Below are 12,476 nucleotides of genomic sequence, written 5' to 3' on the forward strand. Positions count from 1 at the left end.
CTGTGATCATTGACACAGTACACGGATTCTAACCTAAGTTGACACTTGATAGAGAGAAGTGTGAATGTCAGACTGTTAAGTTTATCGGAATCTCTTAGCTGAAAATAAAACTTCTTAAAATCAAAACCATCTTTATTCTTTTGCACCATAACTGAGCTTCCAGAATTGCAAACTCTACAGGTTATGTGCCCAGTACAGTTATTGAGTGTCAAAAGCGTATAATAAAGAACAAGTTAGAATTAAAACTTGGAACACGTTGAAATGGCGACGTTAAACTCACAGCTAGCAAACCTAAAACCCTTTAATGGCACAAACTTCTCGAACTGGGAATTCCGTCTGAAGATTTTCCTGGAACAGCATAATGCATTAAATGTATTGGAACAAAATGCACCAACAGGAGAACAACAACTGCAACAGTTCAAGAAAGATGATGCGAAAGCAAGGAACATTATGGTACAGTGGTTAGCAGACGACGTGCTGGAAATGGTAAAAGATAAGAAGACAGCTAAAGACATGTTTGAAACTTTGAAGTACACATATACTCGAAGAGGACTCTCGATGCAGGTGGACCTACAAAGAAAACTCAGGAATATGAAATACAAGGAAGGTAACCTCTCTGATTTCTTTTTGGAATTCGACAAAATAGTAAGTGATTTGAAGGCAAGTGGAGGAAATTTAGAAGAACCGGAAATAATATGTCAACTTCTAGCAGCCATGCCTGAAAATTACCAAGCATTAACGACTTCAATTGATTTGATGTTCAGTACAAATCCAAAGGATGTAACCGTACAATTTGTCAAAAACAAGTTGCTACAGGAGGAAATCAGACAAGGAAATAATGGTGATCAACAGAAAGAATCAGTTGCTTTCACTAGCAAGTACAGAGGAAATGGTAACAGAGGAAATTTTCAAAAACGAGGAAATAGACAAATTCGAGGACAAGAAAAACCAAAGTTCAACTTCAAATGCTATAAATGTGGAAAACATGGACACAAAAGGAATGAATGCAGAAGCAGTGCAAATGTTGCAAACGGTGAAGACTCCAGAGATGAAGAAATATCGTTCATTGCAAACAAAAATGATAGAACAGTTACAGATGAAACTTTGATGTTCATAATCGATTCAGGAGCAACAAACCACTTAGTAAATAAACAAACTAAAGTTTATTTGTCAAATATTAAACCTGTTAGTTGTCAAATAAATGTTGCCAAGAAAGGATCTGTTGTAAATGTTACAAGAAGTGGAAACCTACATGTAACTGACAAGAATGGAAGAAATTTTAATCTGAAAGATGTACTACAGAGTGATGACTTGGAATATAACTTGTTATCGGTAAAAAGAATAGAAAAAGAAGGATTCAAGGTAATATTTGAAGATGGAAAGGTAAGGATATGCAGGAAAGGTAATGATACAATAGTTTTAGAAGGAAATCTAAAAGGAAACTTATATGTAGTCTGTTTTAATCCTAGATTTGACTGTTTGAACATTGCTGTTGACCAAGACTTGCTGCATAGACGAATGGGACATTCTTCGAAATATCCACCAACATCCCTATGTGAAGTTTGTCTGAAAGCAAAACAGACACGAACCCATTTCAAATCGATGACTGATGAACGGAAGCCAAAGAGAGTGCTGGAAGTCATCTCATCAGATGTCTGTGGACCAATATCACCCCAAACGAGAGATAATATGAAGTATTATGTAAGTTTTGTTGACCATTATACTCATTTTTCACAAGTTTATTTAATGAAAAATAAATCCGAAGTTCTTGAAAAATTTAAAGAGTATGAAGCTCAAGTAAGCTCTAGGTTTAATAGAAAAATTTCAAGAATTCGTTGTGACAATGGAGGTGAATATAGTTCAGAAACCTTCAAAGCATTTTGTAATCAAAAAGGTATACAGATTGAATACACGATACCTAGGAATCCTGAACAAAATGGAATTGCAGAAAGATTCAACCGTACTATATTGGAAATGTCACGTTGCTTAATTTTTGAATCAAAATTAGACAAAATATTCTGGGGAGATGCACTACTCACTTCAGTATACTTACTCAATAGATTAGAATCATCAACGATACCTAAAAACACTACCCCGGCAAGTATGTGGTATGGATATAATCCTGACTTAAATAAAATCAGAGTTTTTGGATGTGTGGCATATGCACATATACCAAAAGAAAATCGTATAGGTAAATTGGATTCTCATTCCAAGAAAACCATTCTCATTGGATATTGTAATAACGGTTATAAATTATATGATATGGAAGAAAATTCAGTAGTTGTAGCAAGATCTGTTGTTTTTAATGAAGAAAAGGAACTTACTGATCAAAATGATAAAACTATAAGAATTTTGGAAGATAATGATGAATGTGAAGTTGAAGATAACAAGAAAACACTAAACTCAAATATTGAAACAGAAGAATTAGGAATTGGTAGGGGTAAAAGAAACAAAAGATTGCCAGCTCGATTACTTGACTATGATCTCGATGATGAAACTGAACTACTAGCAGCTTTGTCTGTTGGATATTTACCAGGTGAGGTGCCTACATCTTATGAAGAAGCCGTATCTATAGGAGGAGGTTGGAAAGAAGCTATCCAAGAAGAGTTGAAGAACATAGAAGAACAACAAACATGGGAACTTGTAGACCCTCCAAGTAATGTGAAAGTGATAGACTCAAAGTGGGTGTTTCGCGAAAAGGAGGTTGATGGAAAAGTTGTGAAGAAAGCTCGGTTAGTGGCTAGAGGATTTTTACAAAGTTTGAAAAATGAAGATGTCTATTCACCAGTTGCAAGAATGGTGACCATAAGAATGTTACTTGTATTATCCTTAGAACAAGATTTACATATACTACAAATGGATGTAAAGTCAGCCTTTTTGAATGGTATGTTAAAATCACCTGTTTATATGCACCAACCACCAGGTTTTAAAAATGAAAACGATAATAATTTGGTATGTAAACTTAATAAGGCCCTTTATGGTTTGAAGGAAGCCCCGAAATGTTGGAATGACACGTTTCATGATAAAATAATAACTTTAGGTTTTCAAAGATCAAAGAAAGATCCGTGCTTGTATTTTAAACCTCAAGGTATATATTTGTTACTCTATGTGGATGATCTGATCATTTTTGCAAAATATGAGGAAGATATAAATTATATAAAGCATAAATTGTCAGAAATATTTAAAATGACTGAAATGAAAAATGAATCGTTGACATTTTTAGGATTAGAAATAAGTAAATTTCGAAATGAATTGTTTATTTCACAAACCAAGTTGATAGATAAAGTTCTAATTAGGTTCAACATGAATGATTGTAAAGGTAGTGATATTCCTATGCAACCAAAACTATATTTAGCATCAGATGACAAATGTTCAGAAAATTTACCTTATCGGGAATTAATTGGTTGCTTGATGTATGTCATGTTAGGTTCAAGACCAGATTTGTGCTACTCAATTTCTTATTTTAGTCAATTTCAAAATGCTCATGGAAAGGATCACTGGCATTATTTGAAAAATGTTCTTAAATATCTGAATAGGACTAGAAATTTTGGACTAAAATTTGTAAAAGAAAATAAATCAGATATTCAGATTCATACATTTGTAGACTCAGACTATGCGAATGATCCAAATGATAGAAAAAGTATTACAGGATTTTTAATCAAAATGAACAATAATACTATATTATGGAAAACTAAGAAACAAAATTTAGTTGCATTATCAAGTACAGAATCAGAGTATGTTGCTTTGTGCTCATCCATAATGGAAAGTTTATTCATAAATCAGATACTGTTGGAAATATTTGTGAAAAATAAACCGATTGTTGTTCACGAAGATAACCAGTCCTGTATTAGAATTGCGTCTACTTTAGAAATGAATAGAAGTAAGCATATTGATGTAAAGTATCACTTTATCCGTGATTGTATTGCTCAAAATAAAGTTAAACTTGAATACATTCCTTCAGAGGATCAACAGGCAGATGTATTGACAAAAGCATTGCCTCGAGTGAAATTTTGTTATTTTAGAAATTTGTTAAATGTAACTGAATTGTAATATTTTGTTGTATTGTCAGATTCATAAAATTGAAGGGGTGTGTTGATATAACAATTGTGTGAATCTGGCTTAATTATTCCTATTCTGTGATCATTGACACAGTACACGGATTCTAACCTAAGTTGACACTTGATAGAGAGAAGTGTGAATGTCAGACTGTTAAGTTTATCGGAATCTCTTAGCTGAAAATAAAACTTCTTAAAATCAAAACCATCTTTATTCTTTTGCACCATAACTGAGCTTCCAGAATTGCAAACTCTACAGTTCCATCCTAGTATCAGAGTAACTCATTTAAAATCGTTTTAAGTTAAGTTTCTATTTTATTATTTGTTTGGAGTGAAAAGGATCGATCATTGTATATTTTAATTTTATTAAATTTGTAAAAACCTGGGTAGGAGTTTTGTTGCCAAATAAGCCAAACCACCCCTAGAAATTAGTCTTTAGAGTCTCATGGGCAATTGTAACGTTACAAATGAATAGCGCGGGCGCACATTCAGTATCCAGTCGCGTTAGTCGTGTACGTGTTTGAGTACTTAAGGGTGCTGCTACGCTTACTAGTTTAGTATCAGTTTGACAGTGTGCAGAACAGTTGATTTTAAAGCTGAAAAGATGTCTTTAGACCATCTATATGAATTCAATTTTGAAAAGTTGTACAACGATTGTACAGAAAGATAATGCTTTGACATCATTTTTTCATTAATTATTTTTGAAACGATATAATCCAATGTCATCTTTAGTTTCTATAAAATTGACTTATAATCTGCACTGCAATATTTGAGAATGTTGCATTCTTATAAAGAAATTTTTGTTCAATATATGTGTATGAAATGAACAATAACCATATTGCACCTACAAACAGTGAATTAATATGTACTTTGTTTTTCCTAGGGGTATAACATTCGAGGAGGATTGTAGCGTATGTTTGAGCAGATTGACAGGAGAATTGTACCTTACCGATTGCAGACATTCATTCCAAAAGGAGTGCATCGACAGGTGGTGCTGCAATTCCAAATGTTGTCCCATGTGCAGGACAAATTTAATTTTCGAAGAAACCTTCAGTATCTTCGATACTTATTAGCAACCTGTTAACACGTTCGCTACCAAGTGGCTCATATGTGAGCCAGGCCGTGTCTACAAATATACCGAGGACTCATATATGAGTCGGAAATATTAGTGATTTTAAGGAACGTTTTCAGACGCACAGTTTATGCAATCGGTTTCGTCTTCACGCACGGTCTGTGGGAAGGTCTGACTCACATACTAGCCGACTGGTCTCCAGATAAGTTGTTTACATTCGACATAATGAGCGCGCAATATTCCTAACCTTCTCGTTGTGACTTGTTCAGCAGAGTGATTTGTTTCTTTTGATTATTCAGTGTTTTGAGTGCTCTGAAGTGAAGAAGGCTATTCTGCTTGTTCAATTTGGTGAGTATAAATTTTATTTCTGAAATAGTATCATTATTATGGTGTTTTCGGGTAGTCATTTATATTTTAATTTATTTACTTTTTTATTACAGATACTTAACAATATGTCTCGACGTCTAACGGATAAAGAATTACAAAGAGAAGCTGAAAAAATTATGGATGGAGTTTCCGATGCTGATAGTTCAGAGGATATTCCAGAACCGTATTCAGATTCAGGAAGCAGTTACAGACCATCTGAGTCTTCAAACTCAGATTTTAGTGATGAAGAGTCAGAAGTATCGGAGACAAATGAAATAGACAATAATCAAATTGAAGAGACTAATCAAAATGAAGAGACGATAGACGCAGAAACTGTTGAAGATGAGTGGGTGGATGTTGATTGTGACCCTGATATTTTCGATTTTATGGAACCCGAAGGATTGAAGAGAAACGTTTCTTCTACATCAACTCCGTTGGAAATATTTGAAATGCTTTTTGATGTTCCACTTCTTGAAAAAATTGTAGACTGGGTGAATCTTCGGGCGAAATCTATCAAAGACAAAAACGTATCCCTTCATTCAAATATGAAAAATTGGAAAGATACCAATTGCGACGAAATTCGTCGCTTTCTTGGATTATGCCTCATAATGGGCAACATATCAATGCCAACTATAAAAAATTATTGGGCTCAGAATAGCATATATAATCATCCAATTTTCAGCAAAACAATGCCAAGAAATAGATTTGAGGCCATTTTGAGATGTTTGTGTTTCTACAAAAATGAAGATGATAAATCTTCCCGTTTGTACAAAGTAGATCAAGTGGTCGAACATATCATGCAAAATATACGGGCTATTTATTATCCAGGACAAAACTTGTCTCTAGATGAGGCTTTATTGCTTTGGCGTGGGCGTTTGCTCTTTCGCCAATATATACCAAACAAATCCGCAAAATATGGTATTAAAATTTATGAACTGTGTACTCCAGATGGATTTGTATTAGACATTCTTATTTATACAGGACGAGGTACGGTCAACAATGAAACAGGACATGCACAATCTGTTGTAACGCACCTAACGAAACGTATTCTTGGAAAAGGACATATACTTTATCTGGATAACTACTATAATAGCGTAAAGCTAGCCAATTTTTTATATGAAAATAAAACTCATGTTGTGGGTACTTTGAGAAAATCCCGAAAAGAAAATCCGAAAGTTGTAGTGAATGCCAAACTAAGAAAAGGTCAGACTATTTTCAGAAGAAAAGGCAAAGTTTTAGTTATGAAATGGAAAGACAAAAGGGAAGTCCTCATGATATCCACAGCGCACTCAGCTAAATGCACAACTCATGTAAGTAAGAGAGGCACACAATGTGAAAAGCCAGTCGCTGTAATTGATTATAATAAATTTATGTCTGGAGTGGATAGATGCGACCAGATGGTGTCATACTACACTACGCCAAGGAAAACAATTCGATGGTACCTGAAAGTATTTTTTCATATGCTTGATATTTGTCTTTGGAATAGCACATACATATACAATCTGAAACATCAAAAGAAAATCAGCTATCTTAAGTTCAGAGATATGGTCATATCTAGCTTGTTGTTGCCGATACCGGAAAATGTGCCTAGAAATAGATCAATTAATCGATCTGTAAGCCACTATCCAAAAAAGATTGAAAAAAGGATCAGATGCCAAATTTGTTCCTCAAAAAAAATTAGGTCACAGACTTTTTATATTTGTGACGTATGCAAAGACAATAAAGGTAAAGTAATTGGCCTTTGCGTCGATCCTTGCTTCAAAGAATATCACGAGAAGAGTACATAGGACAATTTATTTTTGATTCAAACTTTTTAAGAATAAGTTTTTGAATATTGAAATGTACGGAGTTTTTGTTTTAGTTTTGAAATAATAATTATTGTTTTATTTTGTGTTCAATAAATTGTTAAAAACATATTACAGTCGAACCTCTATAACTCGAACCTCTATAACTCGAACCCCTCTTCAACTCGTACTCTCTGAGCGTTCCCTTCACATTCTCGAAAATTCCCTGTATTTCGACCTCTATAACTCGAATTTCTATAACTCGAACACCTCTTCAACTCGAACTCAATGATGCGTCCGTTCAGAGTAAAGATCTCTTTAAGTCGAACATTCGAAAACAATCAAATCGGAGTTTTGGCTTCTTGCCACAAGGTGTCAGCGTAGCTGGCTGAGATGCTCGCGTTACCGACATTTTAGGGTATTCCCCCAACCAAGTGTGAAATACCGCGAATGAAACATCATAACAATAACACCAATCTGATTCTGGAATGAAATATGTTTGGAGTTGGTGAGATGTCGAAGCCGCGTAAACTGAAGTCTTTAACGATCGGAAAGAAGTTAGAAATTTTAAAAAAAGTGGAAAATCGTGTCAACAGAAAAATCATTTGCCAAGAATATGATATTCCGAAAAGTACATTATGCACTATAATAAAAAACAAAGATACAATAGCTAAGTTTGGTGCAGAAGTGAATAACCCTTGTGTAGTGAAGCGAAATAAGCCTAAGAAGAAAGTGAACACTGCATTGATCAAGTGGTTCGAAGCTTCAAGAAAAGCAAATTTGCCAATCTCAGGGCCCATTTTGCAACAGAAGGCATTAGATTTTTCCAGAAAATTGGGAGATGAAAATTTCAAGGCTAGCTCGGGATGGCTTGAAAAATTCAAAAAAAGGTAATGATTCTTATTGTTTCTGTTCGATACATGAGTACATGTTTATTTTTCCCGTTTTAGACATGGTGTATTGCAAAAAAAAGCGTGTGGGGAAAGTGCTGCTGTTAATCAAGAAGAGTGTGATAACTGGATTCGAGATGTTCTTCCTACAATTTTAGCTCCTTACGAAGCTGACGATATTTTCAACGCAGATGAGACTGGGTTGTTCTTCAAATGCTTACCAGATAAAACCTTAACTTTCAAAAATGAAAAATGTTACGGAGGCAAATTATCCAAGGAAAGGGTGACTCTTTTATTAGCAGCAAATATGAGTGGCAGTGAGAAATTGAAACCTGTAATAATAGGGAAAAGCGCAAAGCCACGATGTTTCGCAGGAGTGAAATGTTTACCCCTTACTTATTACAGTAACAAAAAGGCCTGGATGACGAGTGAGATATTTGAAAAGTGGTTGTTGAATCTAGACAAACATTTCCAACTTCAAAATCGTAGAGTTCTATTACTGATTGACAACTGCCCTGCTCATCCAAATATCGATCATCGATTGAAGGCAATAAAGTTGATTTTTTTTCCACCCAATACGACATCAAAATTACAGCCTCTTGATCAGGGAATTATAAAAAGTTTCAAATTTCATTATAAACGCAGGATCTTACAAACAGTACTAGATGGATTTGAGTCCAATGGCACTATCCCCAAAATTGATCTCTTGGATTGCATTCATACGTCGGCGGCAGTGTGGAGAGTAGATTTAACCCAGGAGACTATTCAAAACTGCTTCAGAAAGGCTGGTTTTGGGACACATAACTTCTATGACTATGAAGACGAACTGCCGCTATCAGAATTGAAAAAAATTATGACCAGTGAACAAAAGGTAGCTTTAGATCTCCAAGAGTCTGTTTTTAAATGTTTGGAGGTATTGAATGCTGATGATAAGGTTTCTTTGGAGGAATATATAAATGTGGACGTGGATCTTATAACAAGTGAAAATCCTTCAGAGGATGAGATCTTGGAATATGTGAACAATAAACAAGAAGACTTGGAAAATTTTTCAGAGACCATACCTGAAGATGACGATGAAGATGACAGTGTAGGAGCTGCAAGACAAAAGCCTTCTGACGCTGAAGTTGCTAAAGCAATTGAAACCATTCGGCTTGCGTTTTCAATGAATGAGGCTGCAACTGATGACGATTTAACTCTCATATTCGAAATAAGCAAGAAATTTGAAGCCTATCGTCTAAACAATAAAACATTTAGGCAAACTTTAATAACTGATTTTTTTTAATTCGTTATTGTTTTAAGATCATATTCTAGTTTGGATGATTCAAGTTATCAGAAATGAATTTTAGTTTGTTATATTATTATTATGAGGTAATAAATTTTTTTTGGAAAGTATGTGTTGGATATTTCTCTAAGTTGAACTCTCCATAACTCGAACTTTTTTCGCTTTCCCTTCAAGTTTGAGTTATAGAGGTTCGACTGTATTTGCATTGTTTTCATACCGACTCATATATGCGCCAAGTGGGCTATGTAAAGAAAAACTACAAATAGCCCGACGGCTCATATATGAGTCAGCTCAAATTTGCATGGTGGTCTCTGTGGACGAAACATAAATATGGCCCTGGTAGCGAACGTGTTAATATCCATCGGTTCGACAAGATGGACAGTGACGAAGAAGATGATGAGATGTTATCGTTTATCGTTGTAGCACTACTATTAGTTAGTGGTGGCTACTATTTATCTGATCGTTGTAGTATGGATACTACATATATTTACCTTTGAAGTTGTTGTTAATCTGACTGAAGTGTCTTTTAGATATGCAGAGCAAATTAATTTTGGCGTAACTGAGAGTATTCTTTGGAGTAATTTATTATTTTGGGTCTGTAAAGATTCAGTTTTTTTTTCCTTATTTTCTGTGTACTGTTGCAATATTCCGTTTCCTTATTTTTCCTTCAATTTCCATTTATCTTATCGTTATCATTGCAAGTTATATACTTGCTGGCGCCCAACATAACGTTGCTGTGAACTTTCAGTTATATCACTTCAATGGAGAGGGAGGTAGGGAAGTGAATCCTTGAGCTCAGTTGATTCATATAAACGTCAGTACAGAACATCTTTGTACACATTATTTGACTATTTTGAGCCACTTATGGCTGATTTTTCACAGGCGGCGTTAATTATCTTTTACCTACTTTGTCGAATGTTATCGCATTTTTTCGTGATCAATAAATATCGATTTTACCTTACCTTTTCATTACCAGATTTGACGTTATATTTGCTAATTTTGGATTTACCTCAATTTAGTTTCATTATCGGATTTGACATCGTTCTATGCAAGGAACATAGAATGATGGAGTCTTTTTTGAAAATTTTGGACTCAAACTAAAAATCTTCCATGCCCCCCCTTTCTGGTCCACCATCGTCTCGGGTGTCAGGAAGATTTTTCTTGTTTAAGTGCACATTAAATTAATTCACTTTTGTTTAGTTGAGACGGTTTTTTTAGTTTTCATTTATATAACCGCAGCACTGTTTACTTTCTAGTAGCAGTGGCTGAAATGTATATTAAAATTTTTGACGATGGGTCGTTTGGGCATGACTTTCCAGAATCGGTAGGATGATGGTATTTCACACCAGTGTGAAGTATCCTCATCCCTCTTTCGTTTTTTAGAGAGAGGCCTTCAGCAACCGACTTCTGTTTCACCTTTTCACTCAACTCTGAGTAGTTTAAATATTTAGGGTGTAAAGAAGTTCTCATTGAGCTCCTTTACACTCATCCCTCTTTCGTTTTTTAGAGAAAAGCCTTCAGCAACCGACGTCTGTTTCACCTTTTCACTCAACTCTGAGTAGTTTAAATATTCAAGGCAAAGATTAGGGAGAGAAAGATAGGAAACGAAGCGGCTCAGACGACGCCAGCGACGTCTGGTGTTTCAGTTGTAAACAAAATTGGTTAAAATATTATTACGGAGGCTATTTATAAACTGCAAAGTTTTTGACGTTTTTGTCAGAAGATTAATCTAATCTTTGCTTTTGAGTTAAATCAAAGATTAGGGTTAAATCTTTGTTTGTAAACGTGCTGTGCAAAGATTAGGGTTGCGGTTATTAAGCTCACGTGTTATTGAACCTGTTTATCAAAGATTAATATTAATTTGCTGTTCTTGTCAAGATGAGTCGTGGTTCATATTGTTTGGTATCAACCTGCCCGAACAATAAAAATAAAAACCCAAAGCTCGCGTTTTTTACATTACCGAAGGACATGAAAATGTAAGTTTAAGTAGTCAATTCAATATAACAAAATCATCTAATTTCTATTATTATTCAGTGGCAAAAGATGGATCGAATTCTCTGGACGCAAAGATCTTGATCTGGGTGCTTCGAAAACTATAGAATGTGTAGTGAGCATTTCACAGAAAACCAGTTCAAATGTATAAATCCACGGACATTGCTTTGGCGTGGAAGTATTCCTCATGTGAATGGACCTAAATCAGATGTTCTTCCCGAATCAGAGTCTGAGATGATCATCCATGAAGAAACTGTTCAAACGGATCAAAACGTACCTCTATCTAATATTGGTGAGTTTTTCCTGTTATTAATTGAATCACAAATGTATAGATTAAATATCACACAAAGAAATTGAAAACTGAGTGACATTGTATTTCTTTTTTTGTAGAAAGATTCTGCGTTTGCTGTGAACAAATATTATCATTTGATAATTTTTGAAAAGAGGACACATGAATGCAAATCATATTTGTAAGTCTATTTACTTGAAGTTGTTGAATGAAATTATCAATTCAAATTAGTGATAAATGCAATAAGATGAAATTGTTTTTCTTTTTTCTAGATGTTACAATGGAATCAGAAGGTTTTATAGAAGCAAGTAGCAGTTCGCCAACCCCCAAACGTAGTGGTAGTAAGCTGAGCCCCTTAACCAACCAGAGAATTGAAAGAATGAAGGCTAAAATCAATTCTTTGAAGTGCAAAATATTTAGGCGTAAAGTTTCCCACTGTTTTTGCAAAGGAAGACCCATCGAGGCTACCAATAGAACAAATATCTCAAGATTGATATGTTAATCAAAACGTTACCTTTCCAAAGATGCTCATATTATTTTTGCTAATGAGTTGAAAGCAAACTTTGATAATAAATTCAACAGAAGATATGATGATGACTTGAAAGAAATATGCTTGTTATGGTATTATGCTTCACCAAAGGGTTATAAAGCATTATCCAAATCACTCAACTTACCCACTGTTAGGAGTTTGAGAAATTGGCAGGCGAAGCTTAAAATTTCTCCTGGTATAAGTCCAACTATAGAAG

At 34.6% G+C, this 12,476-nt stretch overlaps 1 protein-coding gene across 1 annotated transcript; it reads left to right on the forward strand.

Moving 5' to 3' along the window:
• Positions 1–6,381: 6,381 nt before the first annotated feature.
• On the forward strand, positions 6,382–9,650 carry LOC123682704 (tigger transposable element-derived protein 4-like). Its single transcript, XM_045621463.1, has 2 exons — positions 6,382–8,167; positions 8,228–9,650. The coding sequence occupies exons 1-2, from the start codon at positions 7,773–7,775 to the stop codon at positions 9,447–9,449; spliced, it is 1,617 nt and encodes a 538-aa protein (XP_045477419.1). The 5' UTR covers positions 6,382–7,772; the 3' UTR covers positions 9,450–9,650.
• Positions 9,651–12,476: the final 2,826 nt, after the last annotated feature.

This window comes from Harmonia axyridis, chromosome 6, assembly GCF_914767665.1.
Source record: "Harmonia axyridis chromosome 6, icHarAxyr1.1, whole genome shotgun sequence".
Lineage (NCBI taxonomy): Eukaryota > Metazoa > Arthropoda > Insecta > Coleoptera > Coccinellidae > Harmonia > Harmonia axyridis.